At 36.5% G+C, this 26,295-nt stretch overlaps 3 protein-coding genes across 4 annotated transcripts; 2 read left to right on the plus strand and 1 right to left on the minus strand.

The window, feature by feature from the left end:
- Window positions 1-1,430: 1,430 nt before the first annotated feature.
- arl3l1 (ADP ribosylation factor like GTPase 3, like 1) lies at window positions 1,431-10,929 on the plus strand. 2 transcript variants are annotated; one of them, XM_079898755.1, is made up of 6 exons: window positions 1,431-1,739; window positions 1,895-2,038; window positions 5,164-5,280; window positions 5,422-5,472; window positions 7,269-7,454; window positions 9,434-10,929. In XM_079898755.1, the coding sequence occupies exons 1-6, from the start codon at window positions 1,722-1,724 to the stop codon at window positions 9,479-9,481; spliced, it is 564 nt and encodes a 187-aa protein (XP_079754881.1). In that variant the 5' UTR covers window positions 1,431-1,721; the 3' UTR covers window positions 9,482-10,929. The 2 variants fall into 2 exon arrangements, with proteins under 2 accessions (XP_079754881.1, XP_079754880.1); XM_079898754.1 differs by having other exon boundaries at window positions 1,437-1,739; window positions 1,874-2,038.
- A 1,396-nt stretch (window positions 10,930-12,325) lies between these two features.
- On the plus strand, window positions 12,326-16,047 carry LOC307174680 (myozenin-2). The gene is made up of 6 exons (XM_079898753.1): window positions 12,326-12,460; window positions 12,648-12,739; window positions 13,356-13,510; window positions 14,463-14,625; window positions 14,724-14,907; window positions 15,493-16,047. The coding sequence occupies exons 2-6, from the start codon at window positions 12,670-12,672 to the stop codon at window positions 15,674-15,676; spliced, it is 756 nt and encodes a 251-aa protein (XP_079754879.1). The 5' UTR covers window positions 12,326-12,460; window positions 12,648-12,669; the 3' UTR covers window positions 15,677-16,047.
- A 61-nt stretch (window positions 16,048-16,108) lies between these two features.
- rbm22 (RNA binding motif protein 22) lies at window positions 16,109-24,803 on the minus strand. Its single transcript, XM_079898752.1, has 11 exons — window positions 24,706-24,803; window positions 24,001-24,054; window positions 23,876-23,905; window positions 23,445-23,577; window positions 21,730-21,830; window positions 21,392-21,564; window positions 20,931-21,131; window positions 17,746-17,910; window positions 17,578-17,660; window positions 16,623-16,754; window positions 16,109-16,515 (listed from the first exon to the last, which is right to left on the minus strand). The coding sequence occupies exons 1-11, from the start codon at window positions 24,757-24,759 to the stop codon at window positions 16,367-16,369; spliced, it is 1,275 nt and encodes a 424-aa protein (XP_079754878.1). The 5' UTR covers window positions 24,760-24,803; the 3' UTR covers window positions 16,109-16,366.
- Between the last annotated feature and the right edge of the window lie 1,492 nt (window positions 24,804-26,295).

Consider the following 26,295-nt stretch of genomic DNA (forward strand, 5'->3'; position numbering starts at 1 on the left):
CGAAGCACTCCACCAAAAAAGAAGCTGGACCTGAAAAGAAAAAGAAGTTCTGAGGCTTTTGCACCCAGGACAGAGAGGGTGTGCTCCCTGGGAAGGGGTGCGTAAAAATACATCAAAAACGAGCTCCTTCTCGAGCTCCTTCTCCACCACCTCCGGTGTTTTGGGGGGCAGCAGGTTTCCAGCAAAATGTTAAATGTTCAGTTGCTTCCTGCCTTGAATCTAATTTCTATGCTCTCCAGGAAAATTATATTAATGAGATCTCATTTATGATTTTGTTCTTTCCTAAGGGATCAATTAATATTAAATGAGTCTACACATATGTGACTAGTAGACTAATGTAATCACGAAGACTCAAAGTAATGTAATTATTGCTAATGATGTCGTAATTAACATGCTAGACAGTTTTGGAAATGACAGAGACACTATCATCATAGAATGAGTAATATCTCAACTCTCAAAGTTTTGTTGGAGTTTGTTGGTCATTCAGTAATTGGTTCCTAATCCCCCAGAATATTATGGAATCCCTACAGGAGGAAACAGCCAACAATAGAGTGCAGTACGTCTGCAGAGCAATGATAAGGACCCTTGGGATGCACCAGGAAACTCACCATTGTGAGTCTGGATTCTGACTGCTCTGTGGATAGAGATGCTCCCCACTGCTTTCATTAACAGGGAGAAAGGAACATTGTGGCTTTTCAGCGTAATACAAAGGGAGGGAAGGACTGTTTTTAAACCCCAGAAAGTGTTCCTTCAAGGGAAGGATGAAGTCTGGATGTTGACATCTATTAGGCTACTGCTACTGAATAAGATCTGAAGCCAGCTTGTATATACTGAGGTCTTATGCAGGAAGGTAAAGTAGCTTTAAAAATTCAATATGAAGTGGAATCTTGGACATAAAGACTCTCTATTTCGAGGTCTGCAGGAGAACCAAATATGCAGGGAAATAGTTTTTGACACAGGAAATATAGTGGAAATGTTTGTTGGTCTACTTCAATGCAGGATTAATATTTGACAGTTAACCGGAAACTTAAGACACAAAAATGGCATTAAATAACCTTTACACAAATGTTTTGGTAAGAATGGAAAGCTAATTGCCTTAGCTATAAATGTCAAGTGACATAACACTGATTGGCTGATAACATCATGAAGACACTCAAAAGTCTGAAACTCTTCACTAGCATCTGTCCTGAGGTATTCACAAAAAGACAACAGACATTAAAAATAAGTCAGATTTACTTTATTATCTGCATTATCATAAAACTGTTTCCTTATCTCACATTATAGCCTGCATGTAGAACCCTAATTTCAACAGGGGGGGAGCAACATACTGAAGACAAGAAGGAAGCAAAGAGAGTCTCAGAGGCCTATCCTAAAGCAGGTGGTGGTTAAGGATAATCCAGGTAAGTCTTTAATGCTGGAGATGTGCTGGAGGAGACGAGTGGAGGGGTGGCGGGCGGAGAGATTGCTAATTGTGTCCTACTAATCCAACCCCTCCCCCATCTTCACCCACCTCCACATCCTCCCGTCACATATGAGGAAGGCCAGGAACAAAGGTACTGCACACTACGAAGTGAAGAACACGTATTCTGAGGGAAGAGGACTCAAGAAACAGTGGACCAATAAGAAAACCCAACGCTTACCTGGATATATCCCACATAGAATGTAGCTACACCTTTCCATCTCTTTCTGCATCCTCTTCCAACAACGAAATTCACGGCACTATGGGAGAAGTCCAAAAGGTAAATGTTTCGATCTGCTTGAAGGGAATATTTAGAAATTATTTGGAACAAAGAATAGTTTTTTAATGTTATACACATCATTGTGTGGGAATTACCTGATACTTAAAATGAAACTATTTAATCAGATATTTTAGGCACAAATGTTTGTTTTCAAGGGTTTGTTTTCAGTCATTGAGAAGTTAAAGGGCACTACAGAGCAAGAGCTTCGGATAGTCCTTCTCGGTCTGGATAATGCCGGAAAAACCACTTTGTTAAAACAACTTGCCTCCGAAGATGTGAACACCATCACCCCGACTCAGGTGAGAAGTGCAGCTTTGAGGGGCTTTCAAAGCTTTGGATTTTTTACACTTTCTTAATATGCTAGATCAAAAAAAGTCTTAAAATTTTTGACAATTAAGACACATGTGGTTATGAAAGCAGCGACAGCCCTCTGACATTACAGAATGTACGTTTACTGCTTATCAAACTATTAAAGGATGTGTTATGACTTGCAAAACATGAGTAATTCAGACTAATCTGTTGACGTGTGAAGTTATTAATGAGGCAGGCTAACACATTTATTGTGCCTTTTTAGTGTTTAACAAATCCAGCAGAAATATTTTCAAAGCCTTCGACAGTTACGCTTCAGTTTAAATACGACAGTGAATTGGAAATGTTCATTCTAAAGTAATTCTTTGCCATAAAACCAATGTGTATCTTTAGCTGCATCTTGGATAACACTAGACTGTAGACTGAATCAGGTTAATCAGTAATAAAGAGGGCAGACTGTGGACAAATACTCCTGTAAAAAAAACCCTTCAAAGGTCTTTGACAATGGGGGTAACTTTTTGGTGGTTTAAGAAATGTGTAATTATGTAAATGAGTCTACAGTGTGTGTGTGTGTGTGTGTGTGTGTGTGTGTGTGTGTGTGTGTGTGTGTGTGTATATATATATATATATATATATATGCTGGATACTGCTGGATTAAGACGTCTCAAGATAAATAGTGAGATTTAAAATCACAATTCTGAAAAATAAAGTCTCATTTACCTTTGTTTTAGTCTAGGGTGCAAACAGACTTCCGTTAAGAAAATATGTACAAGTTCTTATATACTATTGCTAATATTGTTATTAAAATTAAAATATAAAAGAAAAGTAGTATTAAAATGTAAATAAAAAAAATAAAAAATATATAATTAATTAATTAGTAATTCATTAAATCCCTGGCAAAACACACAATAATATAATAAATATTTGCAATTTATCATTTGTAGAAAATGTATTTTGTCAGAATACAGCGCTTCATTTAACACTATTGTTTTAGTCTGAGGTAAAAACCACTTCCATTTAGAAACTATGTACTAATTTAACCTTCACGAGTTTAACTGATGGCTAAATGTCAGTTGTTTCAGTTGTCATAAAAAAAAACAATCTTGCCCTTTGTTCCCCTATATAGATATATGTGGTTCAACAATTGTGTGTCTTGTATAATACAACACTGCCGCATGACGAAAGCGACCCACTAGATGTTGAGGTCTACCTCAAACAAAAAAGCACCCATACAACTCAACCATTTGAAGGTGGTGACTGTCCTAGAAAGAATTACTATCCAAATAAATGGTATGAATAGACATGATGGCATCTCAAACTTCCAAGAAAGTTTCAGTTAATAGGATCAAATGTGATCAGTCTGGTTTACTGTTGAGGGGTCAGAGATAGAGCATGCCATGACTGTGTGTATTAGTGCTTTTATTTTCATTAGTGCATGAAATCAGCCATAGAGCATGCATCTGACATAAAAAATTATTCATGTCAATTCTAAAAATTGTACATTTATCTACCATTGACTGACAGTATTGTCAACCAGTGAATTTGTACAGTGGATGCAATTGATGGCTGTTAACACAACATTCAGCATGGATTATTTTGGACTCCGCTGTGCACAGCTTGCTAACAGTTAAGATGTTGGCACACTGTTGCTTGATTACTTAAAATATCTTGGGACCTGAGTAATGCGAGACTATTTTCTGTTTAGCACGAGTTTTGTTAACAGCTATTATATATTGCAGCCAGTTAAAGCTATAAAGAGCCGAGGCCTGTGGGGAGAGAAGATCCTCTCTAAGAATAGCACCATAACAGTGTCTTTAATCCCACGGTTAAAGATTACTTAACCATAAAGTCTCAGTAGTTGGAGGCTACTTAGGGGCAGGATAAATTTAGACTAGGAGTTTAAATACACCGTGCCTCTATCTATGGCCTTATGATTTTGGCCCAATCAAACCAAAGAGTTTATTGAATAAGAAAGTCCCCATTAAGGAAGCCAATTTCTGCCTCAAAGTAAAACATGAGAAGTTAAATGTTAGATTATTTTGGATAAGTATTTAAGTAATAAGTAATTACTTTGTCACAGCTAAAAAAAAAGTATGAATGAGTGTGGTATGAATGTAATCTGGACATTCGCCATGTTGTCATTATCATGTGACCTACCGGCGTCAGTTACGTCGCTTCAGTGCCATTCACAAATCCTCTCCCGTGGCCTAATGGGATAGTAAAGTTTCCATCAGATGCACACTTCAGAATTTCCACGGAAGTAGTAGGTCATCCAGGTACTTTTAGCCTACTCTTTTATGAGTACTGTGAATTCGGACATCTTTTGTCACATATTGTTTTTCGCCTATATTTCGCCTTTGATTTCGGATGCAGACTCTTACTTCAGGAATAAAAATTTAAAAAAAGAAACACAAATGTGATGTTTATCTTTAGCATTTTTGCTTATTAGTGTGATTGAATTGGAACACTGGAGGTCAGCAACCAAGGCCGTAGTGAATTAAATGAGTGAGAGTATATTTGTGTACATTACTTACTTTACTAGTTACTTGAAAAAGTAATCTGATTACATAACTAGTGTTACTTGTAATGTATCACCCTCACAGTTGTGGGATATAGTCACATTATGAATTTATGCCAATGTGAGATTTAAAGTCACAATTGTGAAATCTAAAGTCACAAGTTTGAGATGTAAAGTATTATTGTGTGATATATGAATTCATAATTGTGAGATTTAAAGTCACATTTGGAAAATGTAATTTACAATGTGAGATAAAGTCACAATTGTGATAAACAGTCATTTTCAAGAGCCATTGTGAGATGTACCCCCGGTTTCACAGACAAGGCTTAAGCTAGTCCTGGACTAAAATGCATGTTTGAGCTGTTTTAACTGAAAACAACTTGCAACTGGCATATCTTAAAATATCTATAGCCATTGTTTTGTCTCAAGATGCACACCAGTAATGTGTTTTTCTAAGGCACTACTTGGCTTAATTTAAGCCTTGTCTGTGAAACCAGGCCATAAATTCACAATTGTGATATAAAGTCACACTGACTGACAGAAAATCTACAAAACATGTATCCACAGCTGTATCATGTGCTAATTTTGCTATTTCAGGGTTTCAACATTAAAAGTGTGTGCTGTGATAGCATGAAGCTGAATGTGTGGGACATCGGAGGACAGAGGAAAATTCGACCATTCTGGAAAAAGTACCTGGAGAACACCGATTTATTGGTATGACAGCAATGCTCAAGGGGGAAATTCTCAAATTAGCTTGTTGTGAGAGTATTTGCTGTCACATTTGTAATTAGATTTCTATTTTGTGAATCAGTCAAAAAATAGTTCTCATTCTTTTTTTTCTTCTTCTTTTTTTAGATCTACGTGATTGACAGCGCAGACAAAAAGAGATTTGAGGAAACAGGACTGGTAAGACTAGACAGAATCAATCTGTGACAATCACAGCTTCTCATTTTTTTCCTGAAAAGCATTTTATCTAATATATTTATACATCAAGCATTTTGCCCAAAATTTTGTTTACTTGTAATGTGCATAGGCTGGTCTCTAGGCTCAATTGAAGCAGCCGTCGGCACAAATACAAATAAAAGGGATCCTACATATGGGTTATTCCTAAATGAGATTAACCTTTCTGTCCCTTAAGACAATTTTCCAGAAGAAATGTTTTCAATACAATCTTTCTAGTTTCAAACAATACATGTTAATGGCTTTAAACTTTTTATTGTGTATCCTTAATTAGTTCCTCATTTGAAGAGTGATGAAATGCCAGTTATTTGCCAGCGTTGCATTATTTTGGGCTTGACCACTAACAAGAGTTTAACTTCCCATCTATAAAAAATATGCCTCAAGTGTTACAATCAGGGGAATTTTACATCGCTCTTGCTCCTGAGAAATTCAAAATATAATTAATTTGGCATTGTGTAAACAACAAGCATTACAGAGAACAATGTATTTGGTTATGGTGGAAATGAGAAGTGAAATATGAACACATTTGTATCATGCCAGACAGTCTGAAGTTTAAAATGTTTATTTTAAGATAAACTATTAATATTATATTATATTAAATATAGTTTGAAGAATCTAAATTTAACCCTTAAACGCATACCTCTGGTCTACCCTCCTCCACATTCATTTTTTAACAATCAACCTTCTTAGTATTCCTCGATCAATTCATTATTATCAATATAACAAGATTTTATAATAAAAAAAATTGTAAAAGAATGCCTGTTTTCCCATTAATTTTTTGTAAAGATTGTATAGGGTTGCTAACAACCCGAGGTGTGTAACAGTGTAAGTATATTCTTTCTGCACAACAATAATTGAATCTTTGATGACTGAATAAGTGCAATTCACCTTTAGTTCACAAGGTGGCAATGTCTGATACACAATGATTTGTTTCAATGATATACAAACAATTTACTGCAGGCAGAAAACAACAGAATAGGAAGAATCATCAGCAAAACTTGAAATGGCTCAGCGATTTACTGCAGAGCAAGTACTGAACACAATCAGATATTAGTGTCACTGTCACTTGACGGTGGATCTGGTGAAGAAGCTGTCAGTGATCAAAATATTGATTTTGAAAATGTTGAAAATGATAGTTTGAGATTGATAATTTAAAACAGATGCTGAATGTACTGGGAAATGAGCTCTGATGAGAACAGTGATGATGGTATAAAACATCTGCTCAAACTGAACACTTCCAAGCTCCATAAGGTAACAAAATATGCTTTATTTTATCCTTCTGTAATTGTTACTCTATTATCAGGAACGTTTTATATTATTGCGACAGGTAGAGATCCATTCATGTTAGAAATAGATCCGTGTCTTTAAAGATCCGAATATGTAATAATGATTGGCAAAACATTCATGCATTTAAGGGTTAAGATTCCAGGTAGCAAAAGGTCCTGACTCCTACAATGATCAAAATTCACTGCACTGTGTGAAAACTATGTACCACTCTGATGATGAATACAGTGTCTTTCCAGTTTGTGCATTAGGGGTCCTACAGCTCAACTGATAAGTCTAAGTGTTAGCAATGCCATGATCTTTGGCTCAGTCCTTAGAGGACACACAAAAAAATCTATAATGTAAATCACTCTGGATTAAAGCATATACAAATAGTATATGAATTGGGATTGACCGTATGCTAACCTCTATTTGGTGCTGACTCCTCTGGACTCCTCTGTGTTGACCTTCTTCCACAGGAGCTGTCGGAGCTCACCGATGAGGAGAACCTGAGGGGTGTGCCATTGCTCATCTTTGCCAATAAACAGGACTTGGCCACAGCTTCCCCTGCCAGTGAGATCGCAGAAGGCCTCAACCTGCACACATACCGGGACCGAGAGTGGCAGATCCAGGCCTGTTCTGCCGTATCTGGGGAAGGTGTACAGGTTTGTAAAGTGAATTTTAATTTGTATCAGCTTTTTAATAAAACCTTTGAAATATGTATATATATATATATATATATATATATATATATACAGTGAGGAAAATAAGTATTTGAACACCCTGCTATTTTGCAAGTTCTCCTACTTGGAAATCATGGAGGGGTCTGAAATTGTCATCGTAGGTGCATGTCCACTGTGAGAGACATAATCTAAAAAAAAAAATCCAGAAATCACAATATATGATTTTTTAACTATTTATTTGTATGATACAGCTGCAAATAAGTATTTGAACACCTGTCTATCAGCTAGAATGCTGACCCTCAAAGACCTGTTAGTCTGCCTTTAAAATGTCCACCTCCACTCCATTTATTATCCTAAATTAGATGCACCTGTTTGAGGTCGTTAGCTGCATAAAGACACCTGTCCACCCCATACAATCAGTAAGAATCCAACTACTAACATGGCCAAGACCAAAGAGCTGTCCAAAGACACTAGAGACAAAATTGTACACCTCCACAAGGCTGGAAAGGGCTACGGGGAAATTGCCAAGCAGCTTGGTGAAAAAAGGTCCACTGTTGGAGCAATCATTAGAAAATGGAAGAAGCTAAACATGACTGTCAATCTCCCTCGGACTGGGGCTCCATGCAAGATCTCACCTCGTGGGGTCTCAATGATCCTAAGAAAGGTGAGAAATCAGCCCAGAACTACACGGGAGGAGCTGGTCAATGACCTGAAAAGAGCTGGGACCACCGTTTCCAAGGTTACTGTTGGTAATACACTAAGATGTCATGGTTTGAAATCATGCATGGCACGGAAGGTTCCCCTGCTTAAACCAGCACATGTCAAGGCCCGTCTTAAGTTTGCCAATGACCATTTGGATGATCCAGAGGAGTCATGGGAGAAAGTCATGTGGTCAGATGAGACCAAAATAGAACTTTTTGGTCATAATTCCACTAAACGTGTTTGGAGGAAGAAGAATGATGAGTACCATCCCAAGAACACCATCCCTACTGTGAAGCATGGGGGTGGTAGTATCATGCTTTGGGGGTGTTTTTCTGCACATGGGACAGGGCGACTGCACTGTATTAAGGAGAGGATGACCGGGGCCATGTATTGCGAGATTTTGGGGAACAACCTCCTTCCCTCAGTTAGAGCATTGAAGATGGGTCGAGGCTGGGTCTTCCAACATGACAATGACCCGAAGCACACAGCCAGGATAACCAAGAAGTGGCTCTGTAAGAAGCATATCAAGGTTCTGGCGTGGCCTAGCCAGTCTCCAGACCTAAACTCAATAGAGAATCTTTGGAGGGAGCTCAAACTCCGTGTTTCTCAGCGACAGCCCAGAAACCTGACTGATCTAGAGAAGATCTGTGTGGAGGAGTGGGCCAAAATCCCTCCTGCAGTGTGTGCAAACCTGGTGAAAAACTACAGGAAACGTTTGACCTCTGTAATTGCAAACAAAGGCTACTGTACCAAATATTAACATTGATTTTCTCAGGTGTTCAAATACTTATTTGCAGCTGTATCATACAAATAAATAGTTAAAAAATCATACATTGATTTTTTTTTTTAGATTATGTCTCTCAGTGGACATGCACCTACGATGACAATTTCAGACCCCTCCATGATTTCTAAGTGGGAGAACTTGCAAAATAGCAGGGTGTTCAAATACTTATTTTCCTCACTGTATATATACACACACACACACATACATATATATATATATATATATATATATATATATATATATATATATATATATATATATACACATACATATATTTCAAAGGTTTTATTAAAAAGCTGATACAAATTATATATATATATATATATATATATATATATACACACACACACACACGTATGTGTATATATATATATATATATATACACACATGTATGTATGTATTTATTTATTTATTTATTTATTTATTTATTATGATACCCATGATTAGACATTAATTCATTATTTTGTCTTTTAGGATGGCATGAACTGGATCAGCAACAATATTGTAAATAAGAAGAAATGAATCTGCTTACTCCCAAGTGTTATTTTGTACAATTGCTCTAATACTTCTGTTAATCTAAACCACATGTAAAATATTTACTTTGGAAAACTCTTTTTGTAATACAAAGTTCTGTCATGAAACTCTAGATGGTGCTGGCTGACAAGGCCCTTAGCTCAATTTGGTAGCGATAGCATCGTTATCTACATAGCACAGCTGATTGGCTGCTGTTGCATCAGTGGTCAAAGAGCTGTACCTCAACATACAAATACTGGTAGTGTTGCTGTTAGCAGTTTGCAGCGCGCTTCCAGAAACCCTCTTCCTTCCCCAGCTCCACCTGTATAGATCTGCTACAGGGGGTTATTTCATGTATGTTACATGTGCAGCAACAGCAATGTCTGTGAATGTATTAGCAGTAGCAAGTCTCGGTACTTGCTCTGCAGCAGTGTAGATCTATTCCGCCAAGACCAAATGCATTGACATTTCCATATCCATGACAATTACCATGCCAATCTCTCCGAGAGTTGTCATGACAGAAATAATATGAATGATCTTTCTTCCCGTTTGTAAATTAGCTGCCTAAAGAGACAAAGGAAAACAACTAAACAAATTATTTTCCCCTCTCTCATCTCATATGCTCTTACAGAGCGTTTTTGTTTGACAAGACGAGTTTCGCTATCTTTTAATCAAGATGTTGCGGTTACATTTTCGAGGGAAATGACATACCAGGGCATGAATAATGCACTCAAGCAAGATTTTCAGCCTAAAATAAGCATGAGGCATTCAATCTATTAAAAATATATATAGTCTTCTTCAGCTGTTTTGATAGTTGTCACACCAAAGAATTATCTGAAACTGAGCAAAACTCTTGTACTTTGTAAGGTGATATGTGAAACCCATGTTTATATGTTTTTTGTCTCAGAATGACTGGATTTGGTAGTTTCTATATGATTACCCTGTGTGGGCATAATGTGTATGATTATGTGAAATGAAATTGTGACTACATTTTCTAGTAGTTTAAGATTATGACTTGAATTCTAATTCAAACAAGATCCTGGAGTAGTCATGTTCGTTTTATCCACGTTTTCCAACCTTTTTGGAAGATCTAAAGTAGATATTCAATCAATAACACAAAGCAAGAGTGCTGTTGCTCTGAATAACATGTAATCACAGCCGTGGTGATGTTGGAATCAACAGTAAGATTGTGAGTGTGATAATTGCTTTTGTACAGCACATTAATAAACAGGAAGTTAATACTGAATAACTTACATTTGAGACGCAATATTGCTAGTTGCTTTGTTTTGCTAGTCCAAGTCCACCTCTGTGTAGACCTGATTGGTGGAGTTTTGTAGCAACAACTAGTAACAACTTTTTTATATATATACATGCTTTTGTTCTGTGTACCTCATATCAGCCAGCTGTGTAAAAGTATATGCACTTTTATAAGGTCATAAGAGCATGTGATTTAAACCAAAAAAAAAAAAAATATATATATATATATTATTTTTGCATACATGTGGCTTCGGTTATGAAAGTTATAACGAAAGTTATTGATGATTCAAGATTTGTTCGTGAAAACTTTCATACTTCATACATTTGTGCGTAGCGTACACACAATTATTGAATGAGATCCAGTGTCTCTAAAACTTTTTGTATGGAATTTGGCTGGACTGATATTATTCAATTCAACTTGCATATTTGATAGCACAAACAACAAAGTGCTGCAGTGATGATGGTCTTAGGCCAACCCGGAAGTTAGCATCACCCTGGTTCCCTTGACAAAAAACAATAGCATTTTTCCATTGGCTTTTAGATTAATGCAGAAAACTAGATTTGTGTCCAACAAAATTTAGATTTTTACATGTTGTTTTTTTTTCCAGGATAATCTTCACAACTTTGAAATTAAAGCTAAAAACAATCACCAATCACAACCATTACGCTTCCAACTTTTTCAGTCTTAACTAAAAAAATTGAATTAAATTTCCCCTGAAAGTTTGGATTAGAATAGTTTAGCAAGAGGTCAATCACGAAGCTGGGAAAATGGATTAATGAGTAGTTTACCTGTTCGGTGTGATGCCGTTTAATGTCGCCAACAACCTCTGTAGTTCCAATTTAGCCACTTGTTAGCAATCGCCTTTAAGACAAGTGAAAGCACAGGGGTGGATTACTTATGTGTTTTATGTTGTAGAATAAAACGTGAAAATTTTGAATTTGTGACATCTTGAAATCTTGAGCTTGTGTTAACCACATACCTTATTTCAGACATTAAACCAAAAACTCTGGACAAGACATCTGGACAAAAAAAAAAACTGTTTCTGGGTTTTGGCCTAAAAATACACGTCATCCCTGCAGCAGTCTATTTAGACAAACACTAAAAAAATGGGTCACACTTTAGATTAGGGTCCAATTCTCACCATTAACTATTAACTATGACTTTTACCTCAAACTCCTAATTAGGGCTTTTTATTAGTTAGTAAGGTAGTTGTTAAGTTTAGGTATAGGATAGAAATTGGGTGGGATTTTTACGGATGTAGAATATGGTCATGTAGAATAAGGTATAGTAGGCCTATTAATAAAGAGCCAATATACTAGTAATATGCATGCTAGTAAGCAACTAATTAATAGTGAGAATTGGACCCTAAACTAAAGTGTCACCAAAAAATGAAGTCCCTTCTCAGGCCCATGGCATCCCTTCAGCAAAAGGTGTTGAACCCCAGAGGCAAACAGACTTGGGCATGACTCAGAGTCTTGCCTTCCTCCCCGGTCACTGGTCTGGACGTTTAGTGTTATGGCCTGTGGATCAAATTTTCATTAGTGTGGATGCTGAAGCTCTACCGTGCTAATCCATGCCCATTAGATACCCTCTTCACTTGCTATAATAAGACAGTGATCTAAGCAGGGCAAAAAAGAAGGTCCACAGTGTATCTGACCCACAAGCGTTTCTACCTCGGGACAGGATTCATCATAGACTGGCATCAGAGCAAAAACAGGATTTTAAAATTGGTAAGTTTTGCTATAATGAGAGGATTCGTTTGTTCCGCAATGCGACTCCGTTTAAACGAGTTTTCAGGCATGATTTGAGATCAAAGGAGTACATATGAATCTATCACAATGAAAGGATAAAAATCTGATTATTTTAGTGGGGAAAAATCTCAAAATAAAATATTCTTCTGGCCTGATTTTATTGAAGACTGGACACTATTAATATCATCATGCCTGTGCCATACACTGACGTATCTAAGGAGAAAGATCAACAGGAGCTGTGCTCGGACACAGATGGAGGTAAGAGGAAAAAAAAGCTGAGTTTCTTCAAACAGCATGCCATCTCAATGGATATGACTGATTCAATGAAAGCAGCTTGAAAGAAACAGCACTATGACGTGTGGGAAAATAATCAAAACAGTCTGTAAAGTGAAAACAGAGCCAAATTTTCACTTTCTTCTCTGGCATGTCTCAACTGCTTTGACTTGGTTCCCAAAACAGTAAGGGTATTTGTAATGTAATATGACAGCCGGAGATGAAATGCTTTACTCCAAGAGATCATGACTCATCCACGCCTGATTGGGAAAGATCTGAACCCTCTTAAACATTACAGAACAAACAGCAGGCTGAGGTTACACCCAGACGCCTGTGTCAAATTTAATGATTTAATCAGCCGCACATATTGAGCTCATGCTTGGAGTGGTGATGGTGACATTAAGTAGGAATGATTACACAGTATTAAAGCAAACCTCTGAATGTCTATGAAAAATAACGTTTTTGATTAACATTTAAATGTGACGTAATTACTAGTTTATAGTGCTGTAATTACTAGCTTATAACATTGTTATTTCATAATGGATGGTAGTTCTGTGATTAATATAAAAAGCGTTTCAATATATCTGTGCATGTAAATCAGCATGTCTGAACCTGGGAAAGAAGATCAGTGTTCCTCAGGATCTGATGATGGAGGAGCTCAATCTACTGTCAAACAGAGGATCCATTATGTTTCACGAGAGACTCAAAAGAGTGGAGAGATTCACCTTGGAGAATATAGCAAACAGACAGATCAATGTAAGATATCTTACTGTGTTCACAAGGTTCATGAAATCAGAACGGACCCTATTTACTCAAAGGAATATTCCTGGTTCAATACTGTTTATATTTATGAATTTGGTCCCAATGTTAACCAATAGTCAAATAGCCATGTTATTTGAGTGTAATGTGAATAATCAAATATTATTTATATGCGGATTAACTTTAAGATTGCAGCGATAACAACAAATAATATATTTGAATAAATCATGTTACATTTGGGACTATCTTGAGGGTGACCTACGTCAAAAAGCCTCCTTAAAATTTTCAGGAGGAAACTCCACAATCAACTGCACTCACATTTAAGTCCGGCTCCATTCTGGTCTGCAATGCCCACTTTTCATGATCCAATCAATCCCTTATGGAGAAAATCACACCCTGCCCTATTTTCTTCTCATTGAATATCCTGTTTCATTCAGAATTGCAAGAGTTTAACTTTACAGAAGTAAAATGTGTTGTGAAAGTTTATTTGAATGTGAGACCAGGGGTGTCCAATCCTGCTCCTGGAGGGCCAACGTCTATCTCCAACCTGCTGACAGGAGGTTTCTAGTCGCCCTGAAGACTTTGATTAGCAGTTTTAGGTTTTTAAACTGTTAAGCCTAAACAGGATTGGAGACCCTGAAGATGTTTACTGAGGTAAACCAACTAGGAAATAACTGGAGGACCTCATAGCATTTAGCATTTACCTCAACCAGTTAATCAAGGTCTTCAGGATGACTAGAAACTTCAAGGCAGCGGGTGTTTTGGAGCTAAACTCCTCAGGCCCTCCAGGAGAAGGTATTAGACACCCCTGAGGTAACTATTAATCCCCTACTCACAAAAATAAAGGTTCTTTTTGCATCACTGCCAAAAAAAAAGAAACCTTTTCAGAAACTTTATTTTTAAGAGTGAGGTTCAGAAATAATGGATGATGTTTTAACACTATACCTAGCTCTTAGAGGAAAGCCTTCAATGTCAGAACGACAAACAAGGAGAGAAAGAAGGCGAGTACTTCACCTCTGAAATCTACATCACCCAGCCTGGAAAAAATAACCTGGTCACCACACTCAAGAGCACAGTCGCTAAGAAAGGAAACCCAAGCTTGCTTGCACCTGGTAAATACATGAACAATGTGTATCTTTAATTCTATAGGAGTATATTAAGTTCAAGTTTGTACCCAAAGTCAAGGGAAACCCACATTTCTTTCACACAGGTTATGGGGGGCACCTGAAAGAGGTTCCTCCTGAAAAGTTCAATGTCACTGTGATCCCCAAGTCTTACCAATCACCCTGGGAGAAAAAGCTCATTGACAGAGAAACACTTCTGGCTACTATAAGTACCAGTCTTCCTGAACCACCTTACAAACTCACCCCAGCCAACTACAAATGCTTCAACAGGTACCCATTAAGCACAACCACTGGCATCCTCATTAGTAAATTCAGCATTAAGGACATTTAAGTAAAACTTAATTCCATTTACTCTCTAAACATAAGTTACTGGTCTTATTGTAAATGCTTCATATAATAATAATAAAAATGTAATATTTGATGAATGTTTTGCTGATGTCACAAGCTACTGAATTGTGTTAACAAATAGGCCTAGCTAGTTAGCTACCTACTTATTTTCCAGCTGAAAATAGTTTCATTTGGACATTAGATTATGAAAGTAAAATGGGTTTCAAACAACAAGAGTGCAAAAGTGTCTGCCCACTTTTTTAAATGGTCTTGGTTTTGAAAGTAGTTCTCCCAATAATTTCCCCCCGCCAAAGGTATTTTAAAAAGTCTTTAAGAGTTATAAGCCATACGAACCAAACCAACCAGCTATGTGGAGAATCACAACATAAAAAAACTTTTATTTAAAGCTCAAGTAAAAATCGGACAAAAAGGCAAAGGAACAAGACGGTGCACTTAATGGCTTCTCAGCACGTCCACTCGTCTGTTAGGAAAAATCGGATTATTTTTAATCACTGTTGTTCTTTACAGAGCTCCTACGCCATTTGGTGGGACAGCAGGTACGGCGAGGACTCTGCCGCTACCTGGTTTTGAGATGCTGCAGGCTCACACAGAGCCACACCTAACCTGGGACAGGATGTGCCACCGGCCCAATTTCAACCGTACGCCACGGGGCTGGAGAACCCAGTACTTTATAGAGTCTCCGGATTTGTGAAGCTGGTGAATTTTGGCAAAATATAAGTGAGGAATAAGTTTCTGAGGGATGCCTAAGACGCAACAGACGCCACTGTGAATTGTGAGCTGAGCCATCAAATACCAATTTAACGTTTACATACATTATCTGTTAATATGCTATGATACGGTTTACATAAACATTCACAAAGTATTTCAAAATGTGAAGCATCTTTAATGTAAGCACAAACAGACCGCTGTACATTAAAAAAAGTCTTAAAAACAATTCGGGATGACACACTTCATTCTTTATATTTAGAGGACAAGAAATGGACACTAGTGGGAACTGTAATATCAACAATGGAATATTCTAAAGGTGTAGGATAATACAGTGTCAAAAACAAAAATGAAGATGTCAGGCATTTGAAATAGTCAATGGTGCCCCCATTTGGTAATTGTTGGTCACTGCAACCAATTCTTTGCCATTTGGCCGTAGAAAAGGCATGATATCTCTTTCATCAAGGGCCATTATAAAACAAAAGCTTAAAAAGAAAAGTTCTTCTCTCGTGGTTTAAATTCTAATGTTTTTGGTATGCATTTGCATCCCATCTTACTCACTTGCTCTGAAAATGAGTGACATAAACATTCCAAAAAATGAGAGCAGAGATGACACCACTCTGGGTTCAGTTGTTCAGTGGACCTCACTGAACAGTGAGGTAAGCTCTATGACTATCTAGGGGCCTCCATGGCGACTTGCATGAGCACCCATCCGCTGAGGATCCTGGGATGGGTAGTGGACCTGTCCAGGGGGCCTCATGCCCATTGGAGGGGGCATTGAAGGGGCCATGGGATCCATGGTGTGGAACATAGGAGGACCAAAACCTGGAGAGAACAGATTAGGTTAATGGGGATAAGTGAAGCGCCTCACCTTGGATTACTAACAGGCCAAAAAAAAAGAGGAAAGGGGAAGTGAGTGGGGTGAAGCTTACCCGGTGGTGGGGGCATGGCAACCCCAGGTGGAGGAGGAAGTCCCAGGTTCATGACAGCAGGGGAGGTGGTTGGAGGCAGGTTGAAGTAATTGGTGGAGGCATCTTCATCAGACACAGGGGGTGGAGGCAGAGCTGTTGAAAAGATATATGAGAAAGGAAAAATTCACACACTGCTTCAACTTATGCAATATACAGTGGCCCCCAATTTATTTTGGAATAATCTTAAAAGTACAATTTAATTTACTAGTGTGACAAGTCAAGCTAAAAAAAAATATAAATAAAAATAAATAAAATAATAATAATAATAATAATAATAATATTATATATATATATATATATATATATATATATATATATATATACACACACACATACACACACACTGTTCAACAATAAATAAATTAAAAAGAAATATTTAAATAAAAATCAAAACCTTTAAGCAGTACATTTAAGCTTAGTTTTAATTTTAATTACTAAATCACTGTAAATTTAATTTACTAGTGTGAGGTCAAACTCCAAAATAAATAAATAATTATTTAAAAGCAATCCATACAATTCTCAATAAGTAAATCAATTAATTTAACAAACAAATTTAATCAGTATTAGTATTAAATTAACATTGTATTTAATTTACTAGTGAAAGATCTAACTACAAAAATAAAAAAAATATTTAAACGCAATCCATTCAATTCATCATAAATAAATGGATAAAAATAAAATACATTTATAAGCAGTGCATTTAATCATACTTTTATTTTAATTTATTATTAAATTATCATTGTACATTTATTTAATTTAGTGTGACTGACAGGTCAAGTGTGACTGACAGGTCAAGCTCCAAAAATAAATAAAATAAATTAATTAATAACATGCATACATTTCAGTCAGAATCACTGACAAACTCATATTATTTTACTAAAACAAACATGTATGCATGAGAGACTTTGGCACATACCACCAGGGAGCCCTGGCACTGGCTCCAGATGGATTCCACTCTCCGTCACCCCATCCTTCTCTTTCCCTCGAGCCGCCTGTGACCTAAACGACACACAGCAACATTCAGTACCGCCACCACATACATGAGAAGGGTGATTTTCAAGTTATTGCAGCCTCAGTCACCGACCTGCCCCATTTAACATTGAGCCGGCGTCCATTAATGATGAGTTTATTAAAGGACTTCTCAGCAGCCGTCTCTGCGGCCTGCCGTGTGGCGAACTGGATGAAAGCACACTGCTGCCTTTGAACAATGGTGATGGTACGAATCTCCCCAAACTGGTAGAAGTGATTCCTTTGTGGAAAAAAAGAAAACTGGAATCTTTAATCAAGAAATGACACAGAAGAAAAAAAGGATGGGATTTTTTGGCCTCAATATAATATAAAATAAAACAGCACATTATTAAAATAATAACTCTTTAAAATGGTTCCTAAATAAATTACATTTCGTTCAATTCCCCCTGCGGTGAAAATCAAGCTTTTGTTGCAATGTTGTTTATATGTCTATGTGGTGTTTTTAATGTGCTTTGAGAAACTCAAATTCATTCAAACTCAACACCATTGCTGAGACTGCAGTGAAAAAAAAGTGTCACAAAAACACAGTTTGAAGTCGCTGGTGTTTCTAACGTCACAAACTACCTTGTTACCAATCACATCAACATATGATTGTCAACGAGTGGATCTCTGAACTGGCGTGAGTGAGTGGAGGTGGGGCTAATTTGCATATTCATAGAACTGAGTATACTAAATTAGGCAAGGGTGTAGAGTTACATTCAAGCTATTTTAAGGCATGAATAATTTTTGTAATCATTTAAATATGTAATAGGGACAAAAATGATGGACTACATGAGGACTTTATTTTACAATTATGCATGCAGCTTTATATTGATCATGTGAGACTATATAAAAACATTAACTTTTTAAAAATTCATGGTAACACTATTTTGATGGTCCCTTTTGAGCATTCTGTTGACTAAGTAAATTTGCAAGTCAATGAACTCTCATTGGAGTATTAGAAGACTGTCTGCTTAAAATATGCTAACTCTTTATTGTGACGGTCCTCCAACTGACATTCTACTGACTTATAGTGTAACTTTGCAAGTACATGTCAACTTATTCTAACCCTAATCCTACCAGTCTGCTTGTAATCTACTAACACTCTAATGAGAGTTAGTAGACATGTATGTGCAACGTTACTTATAGTTAATAGAATGTGTTAAAGGGACCATCAAATTAAAGTGAAACTAAATTCATGTCACCAATGGGCCACTTAAAATGAACTAATAAAGGTAGTGATGCACCGATGTGAAAATTGTGGCCGATACCGATAACCGATATTAATATTGCTGTTATGGCCGATACCGATATTTACCGATGTCGATATCTCTGTATAGAAAACAAATTTTAATGATTATCAAATAAAGAGCTATTTTCCAAAACACATTTTTTTTTACTTTAGAAATGACTGATATTGGGCACCTTTACCTGTGTGCAAAATATGTCACACATACGACACATGCATTATATTGCATTGCATATAATGTGTGCTGGTCAACTTGTCTAAAATTAAGAAACCCTTAGAAAAAAAACAAAAAAAAACAGGAACATTGTGTACAATTAAGATAGGCTACTTCATTTATTATTCCAATATCCAAATATGATACTAAAAAATACCACAGGGAAAAGGGCTTCTTGTGACGTGCTGTCTTTGCCTTTGAACATTGCACATTTTAAACAGGACACGCATTAGCTGAATAAATGTTAGCCAATACAAACATATTTATAGAAAACAGTTGACAATGAATAGACAGGAGTCCAATAATAGCATAACGAATCACTTATTCTAAAAATAACAACAAGTAGGCTATAAGACGAATCCGACATAGGCCTATGGGCTGTGTTAACAGTAAAACGTCCGTCATTTAACGAATTTTAAAAACACGGATAGATAATACAAAATGCTTTCTGACATTTTGACAGAAAAAAAACAAACAAGCAAGAACAAAATTTAAACTTAACCCGTCTTTTATCTTCTCTCCCTGTGTGCGCGCGTCCGTGTTTGTGAGAGAGAGCTCGCGCAGCACTGATACAACGGTAGCCTACTTTTTTAATCCATAAGTAACGAACGCGCTAGTTTTCATACAAAATAATTATGTAACACAATTAGGTAGGCTACTTTAGTTATTATTAACACAATAACACATGAAGGCTACGTTTCTCAACACTGAGAATGAATAAATAAACGCCTGTTTCTCCACTCGCGCTTATCAGTAATCCACAAATCACACGTGCTGTCACTTTTGAGAAAAATCAAATTCGAACGGGTATCAAATATCAGGCAATATATTCAAATATCTATGAGTCAAAAAAACGATCAGTCAAAAATGTGTCATGAAGAGGAAAAAAACATTCGCACTGGACTGCATTAACAATGTTACGGACGGGCCAGTTCTCCGTTACGGACGTGAGCGCTCTGAAAGCGGCACTTAAAAACTGCTTTAAAATTTTCACAGAGACCTCAAGCAGAAAGCACAAAGCCTGTCTTTAAATTTAATTTCGTTTTGTATTAATTGTATCTTAATTTTGATCAACGTTTCATCAACCAATTGCCTGGATTTAAATAAGTAAATATAGTAGAAAATATTTAATCAGGACATGGAGGCGACGGCGCGTGCGTGAACCTGGAGCGCGTCTCATAAATGAACCGAAACCTACCTGCCTCACAGACCTGAGACATGTATAGAAAGCTTGAAACGTCTATTTTTAAACAGAACAATTCAAAACGAAAGAAAACAGACTGTTCTCTGCTTATGTCATCTGTATGAAATGTGTATTTCTCTCAGGCGCGTTCTCTACGTCAACATCTTCAACTTCACACGTCAAATATCGGCCTGTTCACATCGGCCATATTTTGACATCGGAACGATACCGATTTGTAAAAAAAATGACCATATCGGCCGATATTATATCGGCGGCCGATATATCGTGCACCACTAAATAAAGGCAAAACAAATATCATTAAAAACTTGAAAGGGAGATACTTTCTGTATGCTGATTAAGATCGCACTTTATTTTACAGTCCTGGCCCCCATGTACATACTACGTACTTATAATAATCGCAATAACTGGGTAACAACTAGGTACTAACCCAGAACCTAACCTTAACCCATGAAGTTACCTTATATTACCAGTACTTTCTTAGGCAAGTACCCGTACTGTAAAAATAAAGTGCAACCCTGATTAATAAAAAAGTCCATGGGCAAGTTGCGTGTCAACTAACCAAATATAGCTTTAAGAGCTCTAAAGTGCACTTACCTGAGCTCAGAATCTGTAACGTTTTCTCCCAGCCCCCCAATATAGAGCGTGGTGATGGACTTGTCCTCAGGTACGTCCAGTCTGGGCATAGTGGAGGCCCGCTTCAAGAGTTTATCAGCCACAGGATCATTAATGCCATAGTAACGGTCCTTAATGTTCTGATCAGCCAGCGGGTCATCTGGATCGGTGGGCTTTTCATGCCTGTGATATCAAAGCAATGCATTTCATCACAAATGTAATCAAAATTCACAATTGCTAATACATAATTCACACCTTAAGCATATTTCATTAAAAAGCCACTCGAAAAAAAAATGGACGAGTTTATCATCAAGCAAGCAATGTGATCCAAAAGACATGAAGAAAAATCAAAATCATGACCACCAATACTGGGTGTTTTCCGCCAATGGAGAATTTTGGATCATCATTTCACACCGATAAAAGACTGTTAAGGTGTTGCTCACCTGTACGGACACTCTTCCCCTCTCTTACACTCCCCCTTCACCCAAAAGGAACAGATGTGAGGTCTGTTCCTCTTGTAGTACGGTGTGGTACGAGCCAGTTTCAGCAGCATATCGCTGCTGCTCGGTGCCTTCCCAAGCAGCCCTACGGGTCTCGTGCCATCAGAGTTAGCGATCTACACACCAAAACATTACAATTATTTCACCCACAGACACTAAGAAGTATTTTCATTCACTATGCTATGTTATCATGTGGAAATCCTTAAAGATTTCTTTGATGTGCCAATGCAGACAGACGTCACAAAACACATGAATAAATGTGTAATATAAGGAAAATTCACCTCTCTCTCCATATTCTGAGTGTAATACTCCTTATTCACGTCCGATCTCGGTACTTCATCTTTGACGGACAGCCCAGTGTCACGAACCTGAATGGGCAAGCCTGTCCAAAGCAGAAAAATTATCTTGATTATTCAGGAATCTTTACAATACTATAATTATGATATTAAAATTCAAAACTGACTTTGTATCTCAATGACTTTTAAGCTTTAACTTCAACTTTAAGTCATTATTTTGATTTTTTTTTTTTTTAAAGTGATAATTTTGACTATGAAGTCATAATTTCAACGTGCCGTAGCATGACATTTTCTTATGTGGAAAAGTCTACCATGCTGCTTTCTCACTAAAAGTTCACAATGTGCAATGATGTGAAGCTACCAGCAAAAATATTTCTATACTAAAGATATAGAAATTTGTCAACAAGTGTTGTCAAAAATATCTATTTTTCGATACACGTCAATTCTAAATATTTGAAATGGTTTCAGTTTTCCTCAGTATAACAGCTGTGCCTCCTCACTAGCGATGTTTCCATCCACCTATTTTTATGCTAATTTTGGGATATTGCATTAAAAAAAAAAAAAAAGTTGGATGAAAAAGATGAGCATAAATTCTAAAAATGTGCATAAACAAAACGTACACGCTCAATTGAGGTGGACACATTTTTTTATCCGATAAAATGACATCTACCGAATAAATCCCTCGATGTGCAACAAAAACTCACATGACTTTGCCTAAACAGTGGATGTGATTGGATAACTTGGACTTCATGGCAAAGCATCTCAAATGTTGGTTTGATTATTGAAATGTTTGAGCCAAACTCTGTCATCGAAATGATTTGGTATAATGTCCTCGTGTAATGAGAAGTGTCTCGCATGATTGCGTTCCCAAACACCAGGCATCCAACTCAAGTTAACATGACAGCGTTTGTTGTGTTTGTCTCTGAGACTCAGTTGTGATGTAGGAAAATGAAGCCACAGTGACTTTCATTTTTATTACAGATAATGTTCTCTTGAACACATGGAATAGAAACGCTGCTCTATTCACAATTGTTTTACATGGTATTCCAACTTTGAATGGAAACAGTTACTGTGATAACACGCATCTAGCTCATGAGCCAGTGCTTTCAGCATCTCAGAGTGCATTCTCAATCTCTGCATGTGCTGTGAGTTTAACACGCACTTGGGAACACAACATTCACCAGTGAACGAGTCTTTAAGGTTGTGGCAATTTTTCCAAGTGGTATCAAATGGTATTGAACATCGATTTTCATAGCGGTATTGTAAGGCAAGTTAGAAATTCCTGTATTTTGATAACATTAAAGGAATAGTTCACTTAATTTTTAATTCTGTCATAATTTACTCACCCTCAAGTTTCAAACCTGTATGAATTTCTTTCTTCTGCTGAACACAAAAGAAGATATTTTGAAGAATATGGGTAAACAGAGAGTTGATGTACCCCACTGACGTCCATAGTAGGAAAAAAATACTATGGGGTACATTAAACGTTTGGTTACCGACATTCTTCAAAATAAATTATTTTGTGTTCAGTGGAAGAAAGAAATTCATACAAGTTAGAAACAACTTGAGGGTGAGTAAATGATGACAGAATACTCATTTTTAAGTGAACTTTTCCTTAACAGATATTTATATATCCACAGTATAGCCACAAATTAGAATTTTATTAGCTGAAATTCTAAACCATAACAGTTCTGCATTACCATATTCCAGATCCAGGAGGCAGGTCTGACAGACATTCTTCATTTTACTGCAGGTCTGACACACTTCTGTCTTCTTAAAGCGCATCCTGACTCCAGGACACCAGCGGAACACCGTGAAGGGACGCGCACAGATCTACAGGATAGGAAGAATAGAGAATATAATAACATGCTGCACTTTCAAAATGTGGGGGAAAAAATATGGAGCATCGTTTTTCAAGAGCAATTTTTGTTTTTTGTTTTACCAATGAAAATCCATGACTTTGTTGTGTACTGGATAGGGATTTTTGACAAATAATTGAAGTGATTACTGGACTGAGTTTCTACTTGTATATTTGAATTAATATATTAGTAAATAGAAACGTTCTGAGATGACTGTGGGAACACTGTCAGGAGCACATGTAGCATTTTTGTGAGGATGAAAGCAGCAGTACCTTGCACTCCTTGCCAAATTTCTCTTTGGTCTGTAAAAAGAAATACATGTACAAAGTGAAAATTGATCAAATTATCATTGAATATACTAATAATTAACACATGAAACTGCATTAACTCTACTTACCATGCGGATATAAGGGTTTTCTCCCAAGCATGTTTGACAGAGGATGGGAAAATCCTGTTCAAATAAGTACAAATCAACAATTAGATAAATAAACATACAAGTTTTGAACTACTGTTATTATATATATATATATATATATATATTTATTATATATATATATATATATATATATATATATATATATATATATATATATATATATATATATATATATATACACACAATCATAGTTCAAAACAAAGTGCATCCAATATAGGATTTAACTGTAAACGTTATGAGCCAACAATATCACTATTATACATGCACGTTTTAATTAAAAATATGTTATATAAACTCTTTTGTTAACAGAACACTCTTCATTTTAAACGAATATAATAAGCCTTTCTCGTCATTTTACTTTCAATGAGAGGTTTATTTGCGTCTATACAATAAATATCAGTTACAAAACAGTGACAGGAGAGAGGATGTTCACACTATTCTGTTAGCAAATACCGGTGATTCGTTGACGGTTTACAGTAAATGTATATAAAAACATGTTGACTAACGATAAGAATGAGGTTTCATTAGCCAAAAGCTAGGACACTACAACAGAAGGGGATCCTATTAGGAAAGGCTTTGATTTGGCGAGCTCAAAATAAAGAATGTAAATGCACCAGTCGCAACATGTAATACTTATTAAATCAACTTAAAATATTTTATACTCACCGAATCCTCCCAGTTTTGCCTGTTGTAAGTGTTGGATCCTAACGACGTCGCCATTGCTACAGGCTAGCGCGAACGGAATCTTTACCTACAATGCTTTGCGTCTATAGGCTGGGAGAGAATCGCAGCGCCACCTAAAGTCATGGAGGAATGTATACATTTCTCCTCCTTCTGGATGGGAAAATTCTGCATAAGATATGGCCTGGGGGCTGTGGCTGGTTGCATAAACATAATCATATGTTAAAACAGTGTCTTGAGTTCTAGTATGATCCACTTGCAGTCAGTCAGGGGCAGTCAGTCTTACTTTTCGGTATCAGATAAGTTTTTATGAATGTGCCCTAGAAAAAAAAAACATTGGTTGTGCATCCTGAGGTAAAACAATGTCAGTGACATATTTAAAATATGTCAGTGCAAGTTACTTTCAGTTTAAACAGCTCAAACATGCATTTTAGTCTGGAACTAGGCTTAAGCCTTGTCTGTGAAACCGGACATTTTAATGTAACTTGTAATTTACCCAACGTCTGTGGAATATCATATTAAATTATGCAAACAAACGTAATCAAAACATTTTAAATGTGCTCTACCCTCAACATTTTCAACATTTAAACTAATTTCTGTGGTGGTATTTGTTTTAGTATTCTTTGCTTTGTGAATGTTTCCTTTCTTCTTATATCAGTGTTAAAGTTTATGAAAGCTTGAATTCATGTTTTAAGTGTACAATTGGCTGTTTGTGAACAATTGTTGTACCCAAATGTAGCCTGTCACTTTCGTTTCAAAGTTTTTTTATTATTGATTTTTACAGTATAAATCACATTTAACAATGCCCCAACCCTCATCATCAGGCTCCTATCACTTTCAACAAAAGTAACAAATCTAATTGAAAGCTATTCGGTGGAAGTGTCTTTTATCTTTTTATCTGAAATGGGACTGTGGTGATGTTAATTGCAATTCAAAGATCCACTTTTAATATTTAGTCAATAACTCATCAAAACTGCGATTTGACTGCAATTTGGAGGGAGTAAACAAATGTGACATGATCTAGGATGTACAAAGGAATGTCGGTTGAGCAATGGCATAATAACCTGTGTAATGTCATTACAGCCCCCTGCACCATTAGTGTCAAAGCATTGAAGGCCATGCTGTAAAACACTGCAGCTTATAAATAAAGAGTGACCGAGATTGTGTAGACCGTCTCTCCACTATACAAATGATAAATGCATAATGACAAGGTCTGTCAGGCTTATACTTTTGATGTTAAAAGGCATTAATATTTTAGATAAATCTAAGTTTGGATGGCATGTGTGTAATTGTGCACTATATGAGTATGGAGAAACTTTCTCTATAAACAAAAAGAAATCACTATAGTGATATCTATCTATCTATCTATCTATCTATCTATCTATCTATCTATCTATCTATCTATCTATCTATCTATCTATCTATCTATCTATCTATCTATCTATCTATCTATCTATCTATCTATCTATCTATCTTAGTTCACCCTAAAATGAAAATTCTGTCATTGATTACTCGCCCTCATGTTGTTCCAAACCCGTAAGACTTTTGTTCATCTTCGGAATACAAATTAAGATC

The sequence above is a fragment of the Squalius cephalus genome (assembly GCF_949319135.1).
Source record: "Squalius cephalus genome assembly, chromosome: 17".
NCBI lineage: Eukaryota > Metazoa > Chordata > Actinopteri > Cypriniformes > Leuciscidae > Squalius > Squalius cephalus.